Below are 25,836 nucleotides of genomic sequence, written 5' to 3'. Positions count from 1 at the left end.
TGGACATAACCAGTCATGACATTTAATAAAGGGGACGTAATCAGTCATGACATTTAATAAAGGGGACATAATCAGTGATGACATTTAATAAAGGGGACGTAACCAGCCATGACATTTAATAAAGTGGATATAACCAGCCATGACATTTAATAAGGGGACATAACCTGTCATGACATTTAATAAAGTGGATATAACCAGTCATGACATTTAATAAAGTGGATATAACCAGTCATGACATTTAATAAAGTGGATATAACCAGTCATGACATTTAATAAAGGGGACATAACCAGTCATGACATTTAATAAAGTGGATATAACCAGTCATGACATTTAATAAAGTGGATATAACCAGTCATGACATTTAATAAAGTGGACATAACCAGTCATGACATTTATAAGGGGACATAACCAGTCATGACATTTAATAAAGGGGACATAACCAGCCATGACATTTAATAAAGTGGACATAACCTGTCATGACATTTAATAAAGGGGACGTAACCAGTGATGACATTTATAAGGGGACATAACCAGTCATGACATTTAATAAAGGGGACGTAACCAGTGATGACATTTATAAGGGGACATAACCAGTCATGACATTTAATAAAGTGGATATAACCAGTCATGACATTTAATAAAGGGGACGTAACCAGCCATGACATTTAATAAAGTGGATATAACCAGCCATGACATGTAATAAAGTGGATAAACCAGTGATGACATTTATAAGGGGACATAACCAGTCATGACATTAATAAAGGGGACATAACCAGTCATGACATTTAATAAAGGGGACATAACCAGTCATGACATTTTATAAAGGGAACATAACCAGCCATGACATTTAATAAAGTGGATATAACCAGTCATTACATTTTATAAAGGGGACGTAACCAGCCATGACATTTAATAAAGTGGATATAACCAGTCATGACATTTAATAAAGGGGACATAACCAGTCATGACATTTAATAAAGTGGATATAACCAGTCATGACATTTAATAAAGTGGATATAACCAGTCATGACATTTAATAAAGGGGACATAACCAGCCATGACATGTAATAAAGTGGATAAACCAGTGATGACATTTATAAGGGGACATAACCAGTCATGACATTAATAAAGGGGACATAACCAGTCATGACATTTAATAAAGGGGACATAACCAGTCATGACATTTTATAAAGGGAACATAACCAGCCATGACATTTAATAAAGTGGATATAACCAGCCATGACATGTAATAAAGTGGATAAACCAGTGATGACATTTATAAGGGGACATAACCAGTCATGACATTTAATAAAGGGGACATAACCAGTCATGACATTTTATAAAGGGGACGTAACCAGCCATGACATTTAATAAAGTGGATATAACCAGCCATGACATTTAATAAAGTGGATAAACCAGTGATGACATTTATAAGGGGACATAACCAGTCATGACATTTAATAAAGTGGATATAACCAGTCATGACATTTAATAAAGGGGACGTAACCAGTGATGACATTTATAAGGGGACATTACCAGTCATGACATTTAATAAAGGGGACCTAACCAGTGATGACATTTATAAGGGGACATAACCAGTCATGACATTTAATAAAGGGGACGTAACCAGTGATGACATTTATAAGGGGACATAACCAGCCATGACATTTAATAAAGGGGACATAACCAGTCATGACATTTAATAAAGGGGACGTAACCAGTCATGACATTTAAGAAATGGGGCATAACCAAACTTGACATTTAATAAATGAAAAGTAACCAGTCATGACATTTAATAAAGGGGACATAACCAAACATGACATTTAAAAGGGGACATAATCTGCCACAACAATTAATAAAGGGGACATAACCAAACATGACATTTAATAAATGAAAAGTAACCAGCCATGATGTTTAATAAAGGGAACATAATACAGATTGTTTTTAGACTGGTGTACATGATTCTTTGTGAGACCACTTTTAAGTAAAGGAGCGAGACAAACAGGGATTTCATTCCAAATATATATTGTGATTTTTTAATACTCCTCATTTTATACAAATTCATTATATACTGTTAATTTTAACGTACTCTGGTTTTTCTCCCTCAGTAAGTCTTCTCCTGAGCTGAGATAATTGAGTTTTCTTGTTTCACAGTAAAGTTTAGTTACAGTCTAGAGAGTTGTAGGTCTGGCTTATGTAGATTTTTCAGATGACATATGTATTCATGAATTTTAAGATATTAGTTAGGCTTTGAATTTTAAGTATCTGCCACCAATATTTTGAGCCAATATGTGGGAGTTTTGTGGGAGTGCGGCCATGTTGGATCCTTCCTGGTATGTTGTCTGTCAGCACTTGTTAAGGGGATGAGTACTAGTTGATACATCCCCCTCCACACATCATGTTTTACAGGATAATTGGCATCAGGAGAAGTCAAGTAGCAGGTGGTTAAACTCCCAAGATATAGACTCATTCTCCCTCCCATCTGTTACACTGTTCTGAGGTCACTTCATCAATTAATAGTCAATCTGCAGTACTATAATTAGACTTTGATGCTAGCTTGGTCTTAAATCAGGCCTCTGATGAAAGGTGATACAACAAGAAGGGATTTAAAGGTGATATTTATCAGAGCTGAGTTAAAGGTGATATTTATCAGAGCTGATTTAAAGGTGATATTTATCAGAGCTGAGTTAAAGGTAATATTTATCAGAGCTGATTTAAAGGTGATATTTATCAGAGCTGAGTTAAAGGTGATATTTATCAGAGCTGATTCCAATGTGATTTTCATCAGAGATGATATTTGTCACAGCTGATTTAAAAGTGATATATATCAGAGCTGATTTAAAGGTGATATATATCAGAGCTGATTTAAAGGTGATATATATCAGAGCTGAGTTAAAGGTGATATTTATCAGAGCTTATTTAAAGGTGATTTTTATCAGAGCTTATTTAAAGGTGATATTTATCAGAGCTGAGTTAAAGGTGATATTTATCAGAGCTGATTTAAAGGTGATATTTATCAGAGCTGATTAAAAGGTGATATTTATCAGAGCTGATTTAAAGGTGATATTTATCAGAGCTGAGTTAAAGGTGATATTTATCAGAGCTGAGTTAAGTTTATCAGAGGGGATTTAAAGGTGATATTTATCAGAGCTGATATAAATGTGATATTTATCAGAGCTGACTTCAAGGTGATATTTATCAGAGCTGTTTAAAGGTGATATTTTTATCAGAGCTGATTTAAAGTTGATATTTATCAGAGCTGATTCCAATGTGATTTTTATTGCAAATTAAAACGCAATTTTATCAGAGCTGATTTAAAGGTGATATTTATTAGAGCTGATTGAAAGGTGATATTTATCAGAGCTGATTTAAAGGTGATATTTATCAGAGCTGAGTTAAAGGTGATATTTATCAGAGCTGATTTAAAGGTGATATTTATCAGAGCTGATTGAAAGGTGATATTTATCAGAGCTGATTTAAAGGTGATATTTATCAGAGCTGAGTTAAAGGTGATATTTATCAGAGCTGATTTAAAGGTGATATTTATCAGAGCTGATTTAAAGGTGATATTTATCAGAGCTGATTTAAAGGTGATATTTATCAGAGCTGATATTTATCAGAGCTGATTTAAATGTGATTTTTATCAGAGATGATATTTATCAGAGCTGATTCCAATGTGATATATATCAGAGCTGATGTTTATCAGATATTGATTACAGGTGATATTTATCAGAGCTGATTTAAAGGTGATATATTTATCGGAAGTGATTCAAAGATGATATCTATCAAGAGCTGATTTAAATGTGATTCTTCAGAAGTGATCATATAAAATAATGTATCCATTGGATGCATATGTATAAGACAGAATTATGAGACAACTCAAATCCCTATCCAGACATAGAGTTCCTGTCTCATTTGCACCAGATGCCATTAAGTTTTCATAAATATTAGAAAACATGACATGACGATTTCGCTCTCATTAATATCATGTGGAATAAGGTTTTATCCTTCATCATATCAGATGAATAAGGATTCTCCCTTATAAACATCACATGACACAGGGCCTTCTCCTTTGTAAACATCATATGACACAGGGCCTTCTCCCTCGTAAACATCACATGACACAGGCCTTCTCCCTCGTAAACATCACATGACACAGGCCTTCTCCCTCGTAAACATCACATGACACAGAGCCTTCTCCCTCGTAAACATCACATGACACAGGCCTTCTCCCTCATAAACATAACATGACACAGGGCCTTCTCCCTCGTAAACATCACATGACACAGGGCCTTCTCCCTCGTCAACATCACATGACACAGGGCCTCCTCCCTCGTAAACATCACATGACACAGGGCCTTCTCCCTCGTAAACATCACATGACACAGGGCCTCCTCCCTCGTAAACATCACATGACACAGAGCCTTCTCCCTCGTAAACATAACATGACACAGGGCCTTCTCCCTCGTCAACATAACATGACACAGGGTCTTCTCCCTCGTCAACATAACATGACACAAGGCCTTCTCCTTCGTAAACATAACATGACACAGGGTCTTCTCCCTCTTAAACATCTCATGACACAGGGCCTCCTCCCTCGTAAACATCACATGACACAGTGTCTTCTCCCTCTTAAACATCTCATGACACAGGGTCTTCTCCCTCATAAACATCACATGACACAGGGCCTTCTCCCTCGTCAACATCACATGACACAGGGCCTTCTCCCTCGTCAACATCACATGACACAGGGCCTCCTCCCTCGTCAACATCACATGACACAGGGCCTTCTCCTTCGTAAACATCACATGACACAGGGCCTCCTCCCTCGTAAACATCACATGACACAGGGCCTCCTCCCTCGTCAACATAACATGACACAGGGTCTTCTCCCTCTTAAACATCTCATGACACAGGGCCTTCTCCCTCGTAAACATCACATGACACAGGGCCTTCTCCCTCTTAAACATCACATGACACAGGGCCTTCTCCCTCATAAACATCACATGACACAGGGCCTCCTCCCTCGTCAACATAGCATGACACAGGGTCTTCTCCCTCTTAAACATCACATGACACAGGGCCTCCTCCCTCGTAAACATCACATGACACAGGGCCTCCTCCCTCGTCAACATAACATGACACAGGGTCTTCTCCCTCTTAAACATCTCATGACACAGGGCCTTCTCCCTCGTAAACATCACATGACACAGGGCCTTCTCCCTCATTAACATCACATGACACAATGATTTTCTTCTCATAAATATCAGATGAACAAGGATTTCTCCCTCAGCATCATAAAATAAAAGGACCTCTCCCTCATAGATATCAGATGACCAAGGACTTCTCCCTCAACATCAGATGCTCATTAAAAAAGATGACATCAGGATTTATCTCCCATTAACATCATATGACATAATGACTGCTCCCTATAACAATAAAATAACATAAGATCTTCTCCCTATAGCAATAAAATGATATAAGGACTGCTCCCTATAACAATAAAATGATATAAGGACTTCTCCCTATAACAATAAAATGATATAAGGACTGCTCCCTATAACAATAAAATGATATAAGGACTGCTCCCTATAACAATAACATGATATAAGGACTTCTCCCTCTAACAATAACATGACATAAGGACTTCTCCCTATAACAATAACATGACATAAGGACTGCTCCCTATTACAATAAGATGATATAAGGACTGCTCCCTATAACAATAAGATGATATAAGGACTGCTCCCTCTAACAATAACATGACATAAGGACTTCTCCCTCTAACAATAAGATGATATAAGGACTGCTCCCTATAACAATAACATGATATAAGGACTGCTCCCTATAACAATAACATGATATAAGGACTGCTCCCTATAACAATAAAATGATATAAGGACTGCTCCCTATAACAATAAGATGATATAAGGACTGCTCCCTATAACAATAACATGATATAAGGACTTCTCCCTATAACAATAACATGATATAAGGACTGCTCCCTATAACAATAAAATGATATAAGGACTGCTCCCTATAACAATAAGATGACATAAGGACTGCTCCCTTTAACAATAACATGATATAAGGACTGCTCCCTCTAACAATAACATGACATAAGGACTTCTCCCTCTAACAATAAGATGACATAAGGACTGCTCCCTATAACAATAACATGACATAAGGACTTCTCCCTCTAACAATAACATGACATAAGGACTGCTCCCTATAACAATAACATGACATAAGGACTGCTCCCTATTACAATAAGATGATATAAGGACTGCTCCCTATAACAATAACATGACATAAGGACTTCTCCCTATTACAATAAAATGATATAAGGACTGCTCCCTATAACAATAACATGACATAAGGACTTCTCCCTCTAACAATAAGATGATATAAGGACTGCTCCCTATAACAATAACATGACATAAGGACTTCTCCCTATAACAATAACATGACATAAGGACTGCTCCCTCTAACAATAAGATGATATAAGGACTGCTCCCTATTACAATAAAATGATATAAGGACTGCTCCCTATAACAATAACATGACATAAGGACTTCTCCCTCTAACAATAAAATGATATAAGGACTGCTCCCTATAACAATAAGATGACATAAGGACTGCTCCCTATAACAATAACATGACATAAGGACTTCTCCCTATAACAATAAGATGATATAAGGACTGCTCCCTATTACAATAAGATGACATAAGGACTGCTGCCTATTACAATAAGATGACATAAGGACTGCTGCCTATTACAATAAGATGATATAAGGACTGCTCCCTATAACAATAACATGACATAAGGACTGCTCCCTATTACAATAAAATGATATAAGGACTGCTCCCTATAACAATAACATGACATAAGGACTGCTCCCTATAACAATAAGATCATATAAGGACTTCTCCCTATTACAATAAGATGACATAAGGACTGCTGCCTATTACAATAAGATGATATAAGGACTGCTCCCTATAACAATAACATGACATAAGGACTGCTCCCTATAACAATAAGATCATATAAGGACTGCTCCCTATAACAATAAGATGATATAAGGACTGCTGCCTATTACAATAAGATGATATAAGGACTGCTCCCTATAACAATAACATGACATAAGGACTGCTCCCTATAACAATAACATGACATAAGGACTGCTCCCTATAACAATAAGATGATATAAGGACTTCTCCCTATTACAATAAGATGACATAAGGACTGCTCCCTATAACAATAACATGACATAAGGACTTCTCCCTATTACAATAACATGACATAAGGACTTCTCCCTATTACAATAACATGACATAAGGACTGCTCCCTATAACAATAAGATATGACATAAGGACTGCTCCCTCAATAATACCAGATGACCTAATAAGCATCAAATAACAAGTTACTACCAATGGACCTCATAAGCTTGATGCCACATCAAACCTCTCTCATGCATTACAGATTGGTCTCCCTACCGGTATAGAATGACTCTGGTGGAAAGTGCATCAGTTGCCCCCAGAGAAAACATGGGACTGTGGCTTTAGTAATATATCGAAACATGCACACAAAAGATATGTCTACCTACACCATTGTGTCGTTCACAAGGAGAACAGGGAGGTTTTCTAATTTGTTGGGAACTTATTAATTGATTTTATGTCCAAGATGTGTTCTGAATTATTGTAATTATTGAGGTAAACAATGGCTTTGTATCATGGAAATGTGGTATACTAGTGAATGATGTACAGTTTTCCACTGTCTACTGCCACTCCCAAATGTGGGATCCTGTCTCTCTCGCTTGGGTTGTAGTTTCTCCTTCATTTTTGGACCTGTCACTATCGATTGATTCCATGTGTTTTTCAGGACAACATCACCGTGACCATGACAATATGGACTATTACTACCAACTGGAGATATGGAAGGGCAATATAAATGGAGCATTACGATTGGCTAGGGAGCGAGAGGAACTCTCTGATTGGTTGGTTTCTATGGCACCAATGGGTAAGTATTCAAGAGCATTTAATTTAAAACTGATATGTCTAACAGAAGGTAACCAGATTTCTGTACACTGTGTGAGAAGGTTGCTGTAATGTACAGTAAGTAACCAGATTTCTGTACACTGAGTGAGAAGGTTACTGTAATGTACAGTAAGTAACCAGATTTCTGTACACTCTGAGAAGGTTACTGTAATGTACAGTAAGTAACCAGATTTCTGTACACTGTGTGAGAAGGTTGCTGTAATGTACAGTAAGTAACCAGATTTCTGTACACTGTGTGAGAAGGTTGCTGTAATGTACAGTAAGTAACCAGATTTCTGTACACTGTGAGAAGGTTGCTGTAATGTACAGTAAGTCACCAGATTTCTGTACACTGTGTGAAGGTTGCTGTAATGTACAGTAAGTAACCAGATTTCTGTACACTGTGTGAAGGTTGCTGTAATGTACAGTAAGTAACCAGATTTCTGTACACTGTGTGAGAAGGTTGTTAGGTCATCTGACCCGAAGGGTCAGGATGACCTATAGCCATCGTGCTTCGTCCGTCGTCGTCCGCCGTCCGCCGTCCGCCGTGCGCCGTGCGCCGTCCGCCGTCCGCCGTCCGTAAACTTTTCACATTTCAATCTTCTTCTCAAGTTCCACCAGTGGGATTCACATGAAACTTGCCAGAAATGATCCTGAGATGGTCCTGACCAAGTGTTGTTATTTTTCGGGTTGGTCCGAAATCCAAGATGGCCGCCATAGCCGCCATTTTGAAAACACATTTTAAACTTCTTCAAAAGTTCCACCACTGCTGTTGGGCTGAAACTTGCCAGAAATGATCCTGAGATGATCCTGACAAAGTGTTGTTATTTTTCGGGTCGGTCTGAAATCCAAGATGGCCGCCATAGCCGCCATCTTGAAAAACACATTTAAAACTTCTCCTCAAGTTTCACCAGTGCTATTGAGCTGAAACTTGCCTGAAATGATCCTGATATGATCCCGACCAAGTGTTGTTATTTTTTAGATCAGTCCGAAATCCAAGATGGCCGCCATAGCCGCCATCTTGAAAAACACATTTTAAACTTCTTCTCAACTTCCACCAGTGCTATTGAGCTGAAACTTGCCTGAAATGATCCTGATATGATCCCGACCAAGTGTTGTTATTTTTCGGGTCGGTCCGAAATCCAAGATGGCCGCCATAGCCGCCATCTTGAAAAACACATTTTAAACTTCTTCTCAAGTTCCACCAGTGCTATTGAGTTGAAACTTGCCTGAGATGATCCTGATATGATCCCGACCAAGTGTTGTAATTTTTCGGGTCGGTCCGAAATCCAAGATGGCCGCCATAGCCGCCATCTTGAAAAACACATTTAAAACTTCTTCTCAAGTTTCACCAGTGCTATTGAGCTGAAACTTGCCTGAAATGATCCTGATATGATCCCGACCAAGTGTTGTTATTTTTTAGATCAGTCCGAAATCCAAGATGGCCGCCATAGCCGCCATCTTGAAAAACACATTTTAAACTTCTTCTCAACTTCCACCAGTGCTATTGAGCTGAAACTTGCCTGAAATGATCCTGATATGATCCCGACCAAGTGTTGTTATTTTTCGGGTCGGTCCGAAATCCAAGATGGCCGCCATAGCCGCCATCTTGAAAAACACATTTTAAACTTCTTCTCAAGTTCCACCAGTGCTATTGAGTTGAAACTTGCCTGAGATGATCCTGATATGATCCCGACCAAGTGTTGTTATTTTTTAGATCAGTCCGAAATCCAAGATGGCCGCCATAGCCGCCATCTTGAAAAACACATTTAAAGCTTCTTCTCAAGTTTCAACAGTGCTATTGAGCTGAAACTTGCCTGAAATGATCCTGATATGATCCCGACCAAGTGTTGTTATTTTTTAGATCAGTCCGAAATCCAAGATGGCCGCCATAGCCGCCATCTTGAAAAACACATTTTAAACTTCTTCTCAAGTTCTACCAGTGCTATTGAGCTGAAACTTGCCTGAGATGATCCTTATATGATCCCAACCAAGTGTTGTTATTTTTCGGGTCGGTCCGTAATCCAAGATGGCCGCTGAGGCCGCCATCTTGAAAAACACATTTTAAACTTCTCAAGTTCTACCAGTGCTATTGAGCTGAAACCTGCCTGAAATGATCCTGATATGATCCCGACCAAGTGTTGTTATTTTTCGTTATTTTTCGGGTCGGTCCGAAATCCAAGATGGCCACCATAACCACCATCTTGAAAAACACATTTTAAACTTCTTCTCCAGGTTCATTGGTGCCTTTGAGCTGGAAATGGATGAGGATGTCAAGGAAGGCGAGCCAACATAAGTGTTATTTTTTTGGCCTCGTAAAAACTTTGACATAGCAGCAATATGGCGGCCATTTTGTAACATGATTGCGCAATCATGGTTTTCCTGAACAACACCTATTTCAAACTTCTTCTCAAATTCCACTGGTGGAATTCAGCTCTAACTTACCAGAAATGATCCTTAGATGGTCCTTACCAAGTGTAGCTATTTATCGGGTCGGCCAGAAATCCAAGATGGCTGCCATTACAGCCATCTTGAAAAACACATTTTATACTTCTTCTCCAGTTCCACTGGTGCCATTGAGCTGGAAATTGGTGAAGATGTTAAGGAAGCAGGGCCAACAAAGTGTTGTTATTTTTTTGGCCTCGTAAAAACTTTGACATGGCAGCAATGGCGGCCATTTTGTAACATGATTGCGCAATCATGGTTTTCCTGAACAACACCTATTTCAAACTTTTTCTCAAATTCCACCGGTGGGATTCAGCTCTAACTTACCAGAAATGATCCTGAGATGGTCCACACCAAGTGTTGTTATTTATTGGGGTGTTCAGAGATCCAAGATGGCCACCATGGCCAACAGTGCCACTATATACTTGCTACAGAGAATGCATACTACAATAATATAAGGGTTTTAATTTAGAGTCAGATGACCGTTAAGGCCCCTGGGCCTCTTGTTGTAATGTACAGTAAGTAACCAGATTTCTGTACACTGAGTGAGAAGGTTGCTGTAATGTACAGTAAGTAACCAGATTTCTGTACACTGTGAGAAGGTTGCTGTAATGTACAGTAAGTAACCAGATTTCTGTACACTGTGTGAGAAGGTTACTGTAATGTACAGTAAGTAACCAGATTTCTGTACACTGTGTGAGAAGGCTGCTGTAATGTACAGTAAGTAACCAGATTTCTGTACACTGTGTGAAGGTTGCTGTAATGTACAGTAAGTAACCAGATTTCTGTACACTGTGAGAAGGTTACTGTAATGTACAGTAAGTAACCAGATTTCTGTACACTGTGTGAGAAGGTTGCTGTAATGTACAGTAAGTAACCAGATTTCTGTACACTGTGTGAAGGTTACTGTAATGTACAGTAAGTAACCAGATTTCTGTACACTGTGTGAGAAGGTTACTGTAATGTACAGTAAGTAACCAGATTTCTGTACACTGTGAGAAGGTTACTGTAATGTACAGTAAGTAACCAGATTTCTGTACACTGTGAGAAGGTTACTGTAATGTACAGTAAGTAACCAGATTTCTGTACACTGTGTGAGAAGGTTACTGTAATGTACAGTAAGTAACCAGATTTCTGTACACTGTGAGAAGGTTACTGTAATGTACAGTAAGTAACCAGATTTCTGTACACTGTGAGAAGGTTGCTGTAATGTACAGTAAGTAACCAGATTTCTGTACACTGTGTGAGAAGGTTGCTGTAATGTACAATAAGTAACCAGATTTCTGTACACTGTGAGAAAGTAGATGTGGCAGGCTGTAAGTAACCAAATTTCAGTACCACACAGACACACACAATATGGGTTAGAAACCATGAAGGCTATCTGTATTTGTCAGCTACAATTTGTTACTCTTCCCATTGTGCAAGGATAGCTTATTAACAGTAATTTAAAACAGTACAAATAAATAGTCCTATTATCCGGTGAATTTCTTTCATGCAATATTTATAGTTTAAAACGACATCATACAGCCTCATGGCATATAGGAACCCTGATCCTTACCTGGTGGATTGATAACAGGAACCCTGATCCTTACCTGGCGGATTGATTACAGGAACCCTGATCCTTACCTGGTGGATTGATAACAGGAACCCTGATCCTTACCTGTCAGATTGATAACAGGAACCCTGATCCTTACCTGGTAAACAGGAACCCTGATCCTTACCTGTCAGATTGATAACAGGTATCCTGATCCTTACCTGGTGGATTGATAACAGGAACCCTGATCCTTACTTGTCAGATTGATAACAGGAACCCTGATCCTTACCTGTCAGATTGATAACAGGTATCCTGATCCTTACCTGTCAGATTGATAACAGGAACCCTGATCCTTACCTGGTGGATTGATAACAGGAACCCTGATCCTTACCTGGTAAACAGGAACTCTGATCCTTACCTGTCAGATTGATAACAGGTATCCTGATCCTTAACTGTCAGATTGATAACAGGAATCCTGATCCTTACCTGTCAGATTGATAACAGGAATCCTGATCCTTACCTGTCAGATTGATAACAGGAACCCTGATCCTTACCTGTCAGATTGATAACAGGAATCCTGATCCTTACCTGTCAGATTGATAACAGGAACCCTGATCCTTACCTGTCAGATTGATAACAGGAACCCTGATCCTTACCTGTCAGATTGATAACAGGTATCCTGATCCTTACCTGTCAGATTGATAACAGGAACCCTGATCCTTACCTGTCAGATTGATAACAGGTATCCTGATCCTTACCTGTCAGATTGATAACAGGAACCCTGATCCTTACCTGTCAGATTGATAACAGGTATCCTGATCCTTACCTGTCAGATTGATAACAGGAACCCTGATCCTTACCTGTCAGATTGATAACAGGAACCCTGATCCTTACCTGGTAAACAGGAACCCTGATCCTTACCTGTCAGATTGATAACAGGAACCCTGATCCTTACCTGTCAGATTGATAACAGGTATCCTGATCCTTACCTGGTAAACAGGAACCCTGATCCTTACCTGTCAGATTGATAACAGGAACCCTGATCCTTACCTGGTAAACAGGAACCCTGATCCTTACCTGTCAGATTGATAACAGGTATCCTGATCCTTACCTGTCAGATTGATAACAGGAACCCTGATCCTTACCTGTCAGATTGATAACAGGTATCCTGATCCTTACCTGGTGGATTGATAACAGGAACCCTGATCCTTACCTGTCAGATTGATAACAGGAACCCTGATCCTTACCTGTCAGATTGATAACAGGTATCCTGATCCTTACCTGTCAGATTGATAACAGGTATCCTGATCCTTACCTGTGAGATTGATAACAGGAATCCTGATCCTTACCTGTCAGATTGATAACAGGAACCCTGATCCTTACCTGTCAGATTGATAACAGGTATCCTGATCCTTACCTGTCAGATTGATAACAGGTATCCTGATCCTTACCTGGTGGATTGATAACAGGAACCCTGATCCTTACCTGTCAGATTGATAACAGGAACCCTGATCCTTACCTGTCAGATTGATTACAGGAACCCTGATCTTTACCTGTCAGATTGATAACAGGTATCCTGATCCTTACCTGTCAGATTGATAACAGGTATCCTGATCCTTACCTGTCAGATTGATAACAGGAACCCTGATCCTTACCTGTCAGATTGACAACAGGTATCCTGATCCTTACCTGTCAGATTGATAACAGGAACCCTGATCCTTACCTGTCAGATTGATAACAGGAACTCTGATCCTTACCTGTCAGATTGATAACAGGTATCCTGATCCTTACCTGTCAGATTGATAACAGGAACCCTGATCCTTACCTGTCAGATTGATAACAGGTATCCTGATCCTTACCTGTCAGATTGATTACAGGAACCCTGATCTTTACCTGGTAAACAGGAACCCTGATCCTTACCTGTCAGATTGATAACAGGAACCCTGATCCTTACCTGTCAGATTGATAACAGGTATCCTGATCCTTACCTGGTGGATTGATTACAGGAACCCTGATCCTTACCTGGTAAACAGGAACCCTGATCCTTACCTGTCAGATTGATAACAGGAACCCTGATCCTTACCTGTCAGATTGATAACAGGTATCCTGATCCTTACCTGTCAGATTGATAACAGAAACCCTGATCCTTACCTGTCAAATTGACAACAGGAACCCTGATCCTTACCTGTCAGATTGATAATAGGAACCCTGATCCCTACCTGGTAAACAGGAACCCTGATCCTTACCTGGTAAACAGAAACCCTGATCCTTACCTGGTAAACAGAAACCCTGATCCTTACCTGTCAGATTGACAACAGGTATCCTGATCCTTACCTGTCAAATTGACAACAGGAACCCTGATCCTTACCTGTCAGATTGATAATAGGAACCCTGATCCCTACCTGGTAAACAGGAACCCTGATCCTTACCTGGTAAACAGAAACCCTGATCCTTACCTGTCAGATTGACAACAGGTATCCTGATCCTTACCTGTCAGATTGATAACAGGAACCCTGATCCTTACCTGTCAGATTGATAACAGGAACCCTGATCCTTACTTGTCAGATTGATAACAGGAACCCTGATCCTTACCTGGTGGATTGATAACAGGAACCCTGATCCTTACCTGTCAGATTGATAACAGGAACCCTGATCCTTACCTGTCAGATTGATAACAGGAACCCTGATCCTTACTTGTCAGATTGATAACAGGAACCCTGATCCTTACCTGTCAGATTGATAACAGGAACCCTGATCCTTACCTGTCAGATTGATAACAGGAACCCTGATCCTTACCTGTCAGATTGATAACAGGAACCCTGATCCTTACTTGTCAGATTGATAACAGGTATCCTGATCCTTACCTGTCAGATTGATAACAGGAACCCTGATCCTTACTTGTCAGATTGATAACAGGAACCCTGATCCTTACCTGTCAGATTGATAACAGGTATCCTGATCCTTACCTGTCAGATTGATAACAGGAACCCTGATCCTTACCTGGTGGATTGATAACAGGTATCCTGATCCTTACCTGGTGGATTGATAACAGGTATCCTGATCCTTACCTGGTGGATTGATAACAGGAACCCTGATCCTTACCTGTCAGATTGATAACAGGTATCCTGATCCTTACCTGTCAGATTGATAACAGGTATCCTGATCCTTACCTGGTGGATTGATAACAGGTATCCTGATCCTTACCTGTCAGATTGATAACAGGTATCCTGATCCTTACCTGTCAGATTGATAACAGGAACCCTGATCCTTACCTGTCAGATTGATAACAGGAATCCTGATCCTTACCTGTCAGATTGATAACAGGTATCCTGATCCTTACCTGTCAGATTGATAACAGGAACCCTGATCCTTACCTGTCAGATTGATAACAGGAATCCTGATCCTTACCTGTCAGATTGATAACAGGTATCCTGATCCTTACCTGTCAGATTGATAACAGGAACCCTGATCCTTACCTGTCAGATTGATAACAGGAATCCTGATCCTTACCTGTCAGATTGATAACAGGTATCCTGATCCTTACCTGTCAGATTGATAACAGGAACCCTGATCCTTACCTGTCAGATTGATAACAGGAACCCTGATCCTTACTTGTCAGATTGATAACAGGTATCCTGATCCTTACCTGTCAGATTGATAACAGGTATCCTGATCCTTACCTGTCAGATTGATAACAGGAACCCTGATCCTTACCTGTCAGATTGATAACAGGAACCCTGATCCTTACCTGGTAAACAGGAACCCTGATCCTTACCTGTCAGATTGATAACAGGTATCCTGATCCTTACCTGACAGATTGATAACAGGAACCCTGATCCTTACCTGGTGGATTGATAACAGGAACCCTGATCCTTACCTGTCAGATTGATAACAGGAACCCTGATCCTTACCTGTCAGATTGATAACAGGAACCCTGATCCTTACCTGTCAGATTGATAACAGGTATCCTGATCCTTACCTGACAGATTGATAACAGGAACCCTGATCCTTACCTGGTGGATTGATAACAGGAACCCTGATCCTTACCTGTCAGATTGATAACAGGTATCCTGATCCTTACCTGACAGATTGATAACAGGAACCCTGATCCTTACCTGGTGGATTGATAACAGGAACCCTGATCCTTACCTGTCAGATTGATAACAGGAACCCTGATCCTTACCTGGTGGATTGATAACAGGTATCCTGATCCTTACCTGTCAGATTGATAACAGGAACCCTGATCCTTACCTGTCAGATTGATAACAGGTATCCTGATCCTTACCTGTCAGATTGATAACAGGAACCCTGATCCTTACCTGGTGGATTGATAACAGGAACCCTGATCCTTACCTGGCGGATTGAGCTTTGATGTTGTGTAATATCACTCACCGTCAGCCTGAAAAAAACACAATCTCCAGTTACATGATGTTCCGGGTAACAACCTGGAACATCATGTAACTGGAGGTAACAAACTGGAGCATCATGTAACTGGAGGTAACAACCTGGAACATCATGTAACTGGAGGTAACGACCTGGAACATCATGTAACTGGAGGTAACAACCTGGAACATCATGTAACTGGAGGTAACAACCCGGAACATCATGTAACTGGAGGTTACAACCTGGAACATCATGTAACGGGAGGTAACAACCTGGAACATCATGTAACTGGAGGTAACAACCCAGAACATCATGTAACTGGAGGTAACAACCTGGAACATCATGTAACCGGAGGTAACAACCTGGAACATCATGTAACTGGAGGTTACAACCTAGAACATCATGTAACTGGAGGTAACAACCCAGAACATCATGTAACTGGAGGTTACAACCTGGAACATCATGTAACTGGAGGTAACAACCCGGAACATCATGTAACTGGAGGTAACAACCTGGAACATCATGTAACTGGAGGTAACAACCTGGAACATCATGTAACTGGAGGTTACAACCTGGAACATCATGTAACTGGAGGTAACAACCCGGAACATCATGTAACTGGAGGTTACAACCTGGAACATCATGTAACTGGAGGTAACAACCCAGAACATCATGTAACTGGAGGTTACAACCTGGAACATTATGTAACGGGAGGTAACAACCCAGAACATCATGTAACTGGAGGTAACAACCCAGAACATCATGTAACTGGAGGTAACAACCTGGAACATCATGTAACTGGAGGTAACAACCCGGAACATCATGTAACTGGAGGTAACAACCTGGAACATCATGTAACTGGAGGTAACAACCTGGAACATCATGTAACTGGAGGTAACAACCTGGAACATCATGTAACGGGAAGTTACAACCTGGAACATCATGTAACTGGAGGTAACAACCTGGAACATCATGTAACCGGAGGTAACAACCCAGAACATCATGTAACCGGAGGTTACAACCTGGAACATGATGTAACTGGAGGTAACAACCCGGAACATCATGTAACTGGAGGTAACAACCCGGAACATCATGTAACTGGAGGTAACAACCCAGAACATCATGTAACTGGAGGTAACAACCTGGAACATCATGTAACTGGAGGTAACAACCCAGAACATCATGTAACTGGAGGTTACAACCCAGAACATCATGTAACTGGAGGTAACAACCTGGAACATCATGTAACTGGAGGTAACAACCTGGAACATCATGTAACTGGAGGTTACAACCCAGAACATCATGTAACTGGAGGTAACAACCTGGAACATCATGTAACTGGAGGTAACAACCTGGAACATCATGTAACTGGAGGTAACAACCTGGAACATCATGTAACTGGAGGTTACAACCTGGAACATCATGTAACTGGAGGTAACAACCTGGAACATCATGTAACTGGAGGTAACAACCCAGAACATCATGTAACGGGAGGTAACAACCTGGAACATCATGTAACTGGAGGTAACAACCTGGAACATCATGTAACGGGAGGTAACAACCTGGAACATCATGTAACTGGAGGTAACAACCCAGAACATCATGTAACTGGAGACAACAACCTGGAACATCATGTAACTGGAGGTAACAGCCTGAAACATCATGTAACTGGAGGTAACAGCCTGAAACATCATGTAACGGGAGGTAACAACCTGGAACATCATGTAACTGGAGGTAACAACCCAGAACATCATGTAACTGGAGACAACAACCTGGAACATCATGTAACTGGAGGTAACAACCTGGAACATCATGTAACTGAGGTAACACGGAATCTGTAGGTACCTGGAAATCAGTAATGGAGTACACACATCATGTACGACAACAACTGGATCATTACTGGAGACCTGGAACTCAGTAATGGAGTAACTGAACTCAGTAATGGCCACCGGAATCAGTACTGGAACAGCCGATCATGTGGAGGTCACTGGACACGTATGGGGTAACCTGGACATCAGTAAGGTAACACCGGACATCATGTACGAGATAACACCTGGAACTATACTGGGTACACTGGAAATCATACTGGAGGTACACTGGAATATGTACTGGGGTTACTGGACTATGTACTGGAGAACACCGGACATCATGACTGGAGTACAGCCCGGACATTACGGATAACCTGGAATCATGTACTGAGTAACGCTGGAATAGTACTGAGTACACCGGAATATTATGGAGTAACCTGAACTATTACGAGGACACCTTGACCAGACGGAGACATCTGGAACTCATGTAAGAGAACACCTGAACTATGTAACTGTGGCAACACTCAGTATTGACATTTTGAAAAAATATGTAGTGTAGTACAGTACACAGGTAGGAGACAAACCTGTTATAGTATAGTCATCACCTGTACCAGACAGGTACAACAGTAGTCATCACCTGTACCAGACAGGTACAACAGTAGTCATCACCTGTACCAGACAGGTACAACAGTAGTCATCACCTGTACCAGACAGGTACAACAGTACACATGTAGGAGACAAACCTGTTTTATCACCTGTACCAGACAGGTACAACAGTAGTCATCACCTGTACCAGACAGGTACAACAGTAGTCATCACCTGTACCAGACAGGTACAACAGTAGTCATCACCTGTACCAGACAGGTACTACAGTAGTCATCACCTGTACCAGACAGGTACTACAGTAGTCATCACCTGTACCAGACAGGTACTACAGTAGTCATCACCTGTACCAGACAGGTACAACAGTAGTCATCACCTGTACCAGACAGGTACAACAGTAGTCATCACCTGTACCAGACAGGTACAACAGTACACAGGTAGGAGACAAACCCGTTTTATCACCTGTACCAGACAGGTACAACAGTACACAGGTAGGAGACAAACCTGTTTGATCACCTACACCGGACTGATACTGCCGTTACACCTTACTATAATCATAGAAAGTGTTTGTCTAGATTATACTGCTACCTTATACACACAGATCTACCATCTAACCAGAAACGTGTGTACAGACCATTCATCATACCTCTATTGTTTATATACGTGATACAGGTGAGAAGGTTAATTGTCTTCTGTCAGCATTACCTGTGTAATAGCTGGGATCAAGGTCAAAAGTGCAAAAAACATGCACCTTAATGAAGTTTGTTTTTGATAAATTATTCACTACTTCATTGTTGTTACAGAAATCTCTTCTTCATACATAAATATTTCTATCATTACCTGTATACGCACACTTTGTCACACCTGGTATCACTGCCAGGTAAAAGTATACCAGGACCCGATGATAACTGTTAGGATACACCTGTGATAGGTGTGGTAAGGATTGTAATTACAGTACCTGTGACTGTAGGCCACACAATATTACACTTAACTTGATTGTCCCTGACCCACAGTTGACCCAAACGCTATATATTTGATCATCTAACATAAAACATTGTAATCAATCTTAATTATTTTTTGAGCTAATTACTTGGAACCTATTGTCTAAATGTATTACATTGTAATCAATCTTAATTATTTTTTGAGCTAATTACTTGGAACCTATTGTCTAAATGTACATGTATCAACTGTTTTGCCAGTGGGACATTTGAAGTGTAGTACACTCTCATTATTCATGTCCAGATCAGTTGAGCAAAAAACAATTATTATCTACAGCATGCTGAACTCTGGACTGTTGACTGTAATGAAAAAAAACATTGATCAGATGAACCTGTGTTGATATTAAAAGCTTATTAGATATAATCATAGGTATTTGAAGGAATTTTGTTTGTAATGAATAAGTACAAGAGGCCCAATGGGCCTGTATCGCTCACCTGGCTCTACAGCAACTTTGAAGTTGATTGAGGTTATTTCTACAGATACTATGCTGATAACCTCTTTATTCAAATATCATAGTAAGCTAGGTTTATTCATATTAATAGATTTTCTAGTCCTTCATTCCGGCATTCTATTGGCCTAATATCAGGTCCTGGAGACTCTTGACTATTGCAAAATTATTGTTTACAGATTTAAGCCCCTGTGACCTTGAATGTAGGTCAAGGTCATTCATTTGAACAAACTTGGTCGCCCCTCACCCCAGCATAATACAGGCCCAATATCAAGTCTCTGGGCCTCGTGATTATTGAGAAGAAGTTATTTGAAGATTATAGCCCATTTGACCCATGTGACCTTGAATGAAGGTCAAGGTAATTAATTTGAACAAACTTTGTAGCCCTTCACCCAAGCATGCTACATGCCCAATATCAAGTCCCTGGGCCTCTTGGTTATTGAGAAGAAGTCGTTTGAAGATTATAGGCTATTTGACCCATGTGACCTTGAATGAAGGTCAAGGTCATTTATTTGAACAAACTTTGTAGCCCTTCACCCCAGCATGCTACAGGCCCAATATCAAGTTCCTGGGCCTCTTGGTTATTCAGAAGAAGTTGTTTGAATATTATAGCCTATTTGACCCATGTGACCCTGAATGAAGGTCAAGGTCATTTATTTGAACAAACTGTGTAGCCCTTCACCCCAGCATGCTACAGGCCCAATATCAAGTTCCTGGGCCTCTTGGTTATTAAGAAGAAGTTGTTTGAATATTATAGCCTATTTGACCCATGTGACCCTGAAAGAAGGTCAAGGTCATTTATTTGAACAAACTTTGTAGCCCTTCACCCAGGGCTGTGCTTCTTGGTTACTGAGAAGAAGTTGTTTAAATGAAAAAGTTGAGGCCAGACGGACGGACGGACGGACGACGGACGCCGCACCACGTCATAAGCTCACTTGCCCTTGGGGCAGGTGAGCTAACAACATGGTCTGAAGCTGAATCCTGTGCTACTGAATAAAATCAGAGATTAAAATCTACATCCAAATTGGTACATTGTCTATCAAATGAAGTAAAATTAGAGTACATTTACCTGTAAGGAAGGCCATGTGTCTCATACCAGAAAAAGGTCACTGTTACCTACATTTTGACCCAATTTACCATTAGGCAAAAATTTATTTGATGTGCATATCTGCTTAACACTTTATGTAGAACCATCAAATTCTGTACATAAATATGCAGTTAAGTGAGAGGCACTCATTGAAAAAATATTTGCAAAAGAGAAAGAGTTTGTAGGAGCACTTGATAAAGAAAATGAACAATTGAACAAGTGTGGGTAGTTATTTTGAGGTTTGTTCCAAAATTACATCCAGTTACTGTAGCGTTATTTTATTTCTGTTCATTAGGCTCCTGTATGGTGGCCAGCTTTAACCTTTCTTTGTTTAATTTGGCAGCAAACTTTGACTCATGGATAACAGTTTGTGAGGACTACGCCACTCAGCTAGAATCAGAGGGACAGTACCACAAAGCAGTCACCTATCTACTGGCAGCACAGAAAGTCTATGAAGCCATTGAACTGTTCAGGCGACACCGCCTATTCAAGTAAGGCTTGGCTATATAACATACCTGTAATTAATCACTTACTTTCACCTTCTGTTGGCTGTAAATGATGGCGAAAACTAGGCAAGAAATCATACCCCCAAAAATAAAATGTAGAAATATTTTGTAATGGTAGGGATAGTAGTATACAGAGTATACATTATATCAGTCACAACAGTACAAGGAATTAAAATGTGGTATTTGTCATGATTTCCATTAAGAATAAAAAGTCACAACAGCATACATGGAATATGTTTAAGAATACAAAATTTTCAAATACACGAAATATAAAAAGAACAAGTAAACCATTCCCATAAAGTATAGTTTTTGTGTACAGGAACCTCTCACATCACACGTGGTAATAAAACGGACAGCTTTGGCTTCACATCATTGATCTCCGGCAGATTTAGCAATATATTGTCCATTTCAAGGTCAATTTAACAAAACAGCAAATGTACTGTAGACCATTGGGTGGGAAAGGCAGGCATAAAAGTACACATTAATGATTTAGGTAATGAAACAGAACTGTCGAGGTTTTCAGTGCCTGGTGGTAAAGGATTTCTTTACAGTCATTAACCGCAGATGTGATGTTCTTATAACACCAGATTGTGCTTAATATTAAAGGTCAGAGATTTGTATGTGAAGGTCATAAGAGATTTTGTACTAAATGTCAGATATCTGTAGGTGAAGGTCATAAGAGATTTTGTACTAAATGTCAGATATCTAGGTGAAGGCCCTGGTCATAAGAAATTTTGTACTAAATGTCAGATATCTGTAGGTGAAGGCCCTGGTCATAAGAAATTTTGTACTAAATGTCAGATATCTAGGTGAAGGCCCTGGTCATAAGAGATTTTGTACTAAATGTCAGATATCTGTAGGTGAAGGCCCTGGTCATAAGAGATTTTGTACTAAATGTCAGATATCTGTAGGTGAAGGCCCTGGTCATAAGAGATTTTGTACTAAATGTCAGATATCTAGGTGAAGGCCCTGGTCATAAGAGATTTTGTACTAAATGTCAGATATCTGTAGGTGAAGGCCCTGGTCATAAGAAATTTTGTACTAAATGTCAGATATCTAGGTGAAGGCCCTGGTCATAAGAGATTTTGTACTAAATGTCAGATATCTGTAGGTGAAGGCCCTGGTCATAAGAGATTTTGTACTAAATGTCAGATATCTAGGTGAAGGCCCTGGTCATAAGAGATTTTGTACTAAATGTCAGATATCTAGGTGAAGGCCCTGATCATAAGAGATTTTGTACTAAATGTCAGATATCTGTAGGTCAAGGCCCTTGCCATACTCTAACTAAAACATAAGGTCGCTCTCTGCCTGAGTCAGAAAGTTTTAGTTAAATATTCTCTCTTGTGATCACCTGTCTGTACAACTTTTGGCTTCAGGGAGAACAACAGTCTGTATGTTAGTGTTTAATGTAATAACAGGAATATGATACTTTGTTCTTGGGTTATTGATTACACTAGGGAATATTGTAAGTAAATGTTCATAATCTGGTCCAGCACACAAGCTTGGGCGGGAAGACATACAATCTTGGTGGATAATGTCCATTCTTTTAATGTTGTTTACTTAAAGACTTTAACTGTATCCTAAAGAAATGATAACATATGTTACTGTTGTGTAATAGTTTGTGTAGATACTACGAAATCAGCACAATTATCACCAATGTGACTGTCACTATAACGTGATACAGTGATAAATAGTCATTATTGTAATAGCTTACTTTTACCGTGATACAGTGATAGAATAGTCAGTATTGTAATAGCTTACTTTTACCGCGATAGAATAGTCAGTATTGTAATAGCTTACTTTTACTGCGATACAGTGATAGAATAGTCAGTATTGTAATAGCTTACTTTTACCTTGATATAATAGTCAGTATTGTAATAGCTTACTTTTACCTTGATATAATAGTCAGTATTGTAATAGCTTACTTTTACCGTGATACAGTGATATAATAGTCAGTATTGTAATAGCTTACTTTTACCGCGATACAGTGATAAATAGTCAGTATTGTAATAGTTTACTTTTACCGCGATACAGTGATAGAATAGTCAGTATTATAATAGCTTACTTTTACCCTGATACAGTGATAAATAGTCAGTATTGTAATAGCTTACTTTTACCGCGATACAGTGATATAATAGTCAGTATTATAATAGCTTACTTTTACCGTGATACAGTGATATAATAGTCAGTATTATAATAGCTTACTTTTACTGTGATACAGTGATAGAATAGTCAGTATTATAATAGCTTACTTTTACCGTGATACAGTGATAGAATAGTCAGTATTGTAATAGCTTACTTTTACTGTGATACAGTGATAGAATAGTCAGTATTGTAATAGCTTACTTTTACCATGATACAGTGATATAATAGTCAGTATTGTAATAGCTTACTTTTACTGTGATACAGTGATAAATAGTCAGTATTGTAATAGTTTACTTTTACCGTGATACAGTGATATAATAGTCAGTATTGTAATAGCTTACTTTTACCGCGATAGAATAGTCAGTATTATAATAGCTTACTTTTACCGCGATACAGTGATAAATAGTCAGTATTGTAATAGCTTACTTTTACCGTGATACAGTGATAGAATAGTCAGTATTGTAATAGCTTACTTTTACCGTGATACAGTGATAGAATAGTCAGTATTGTAATAGCTTACTTTTACCGTGATACAGTGATAGAATAGTCAGTATTGTAATAGCTTACTTTTACCGTGATACAGTGATAGAATAGTCAGTATTGTAATAGCTTACTTTTACCGTGATACAGTGATAGAATAGTCAGTATTGTAATAGCTTACTTTTACCGTGATACAGTGATAGAATAGTCAGTATTGTAATAGCTTACTTTTACTGTGATACAGTGATAGAATAGTCAGTATTGTAATAGTTTACTTTAACTACGATACAGTGATAGAATAGTCAGTATTGTAATAGCTTACTTTTACCACGATACAGTGATATAATAGTCAGTATTGTAATAGCTTACTTTTACGCGATACAGTGATAAATAGTCAGTATTGTAATAGCTTACTTTTACCGTGATAGAATAGTCAGTATTGTAATAGCTTACTTTACCGTGATACAGTGATATAATAGTCAGTATTGTAATAGCTTACTTTACCGTGATACAGTGATATAATAGTCAGTATTGTAATAGCTTACTTTTACCATGATACAGTGATATAATAGTCAGTATTATAATAGCTTACTTTTACCGTGATACAGTGATATAATAGTCAGTATTGTAATAGCTTACTTTTACCGCGATACATTGATAAATAGTCAGTATTGTGATAGCTTACTTTTACCGCGATACAGTGATAGAATAGTCAGTGTTGTAATAGCTTACTTTTACCGTGATACATTGATAAATAGTCAGTATTGTGATAGCTTACTTTTACCGCGATACAGTGATATAATAGTCAGTATTGTAATAGCTTACTTTTACCGCGATACAGTGATAGAATAGTCAGTGTTGTAATAGCTTACTTTTACAAGCTTTCTCTGTAATGTTTCACTGTTATGTTTCGGTGTAATACATTAATTATACCTGAGTATTCTCTGTCTTATTTCCGACCAAATGTCGCCGCATTGTCTCTTCACTCAAGCTGTTTCTCAAACTCATTGTAATTAAATGACGGCTTGGTTAATTCGAAGGTTACACCTTTTAGGGAAAAAAAAAATTGTTTGGAAGGTGTCATAATGATGTTATTCTGGCCGTTTATGTAAAATCAGGTGTTTTATTAATATGTTATCTAGATACTACAAAATATGACGTTAAGATTATCTATAATAGATGTGTTTCCTGCATAATCAGTGTCAGTAAGTTTGCCAAACTATAATATACGGTAAGAATTTACTTTAGCTCAGCAGTAGACATGGCTTACCAGTGGAAGTATGTTGTTTTTCCTTCATCCTTGCTATTACAGATTGATTATGTCAACCATCCCCCATTAAGTTGAGAATCTTTATCGCAG

General features: G+C 39.1%; 1 protein-coding gene across 4 annotated transcripts in view; it reads left to right on the top strand.

Moving 5' to 3' along the window:
- LOC117328824 overlaps positions 1–25,836 on the top strand; it is a 181,114-nt gene that overhangs the window by 138,332 nt on the left and 16,946 nt on the right. For all 4 annotated transcript variants that reach the window (XM_033886396.1, XM_033886399.1, XM_033886398.1 and 1 more), the window contains 2 exons: positions 7,884–8,021; positions 21,689–21,836. In XM_033886396.1, the coding sequence (XP_033742287.1) occupies positions 7,884–8,021; positions 21,689–21,836 (286 nt within the window). The remainder of the gene's footprint in view (positions 1–7,883; positions 8,022–21,688; positions 21,837–25,836) is intronic.

The sequence above is a fragment of the Pecten maximus genome, chromosome 6 (genome assembly GCF_902652985.1).
Source record: "Pecten maximus chromosome 6, xPecMax1.1, whole genome shotgun sequence".
NCBI classification, from domain to species: domain Eukaryota; kingdom Metazoa; phylum Mollusca; class Bivalvia; order Pectinida; family Pectinidae; genus Pecten; species Pecten maximus.
This window is presented reverse-complemented; position numbering and strand designations above follow the sequence as displayed.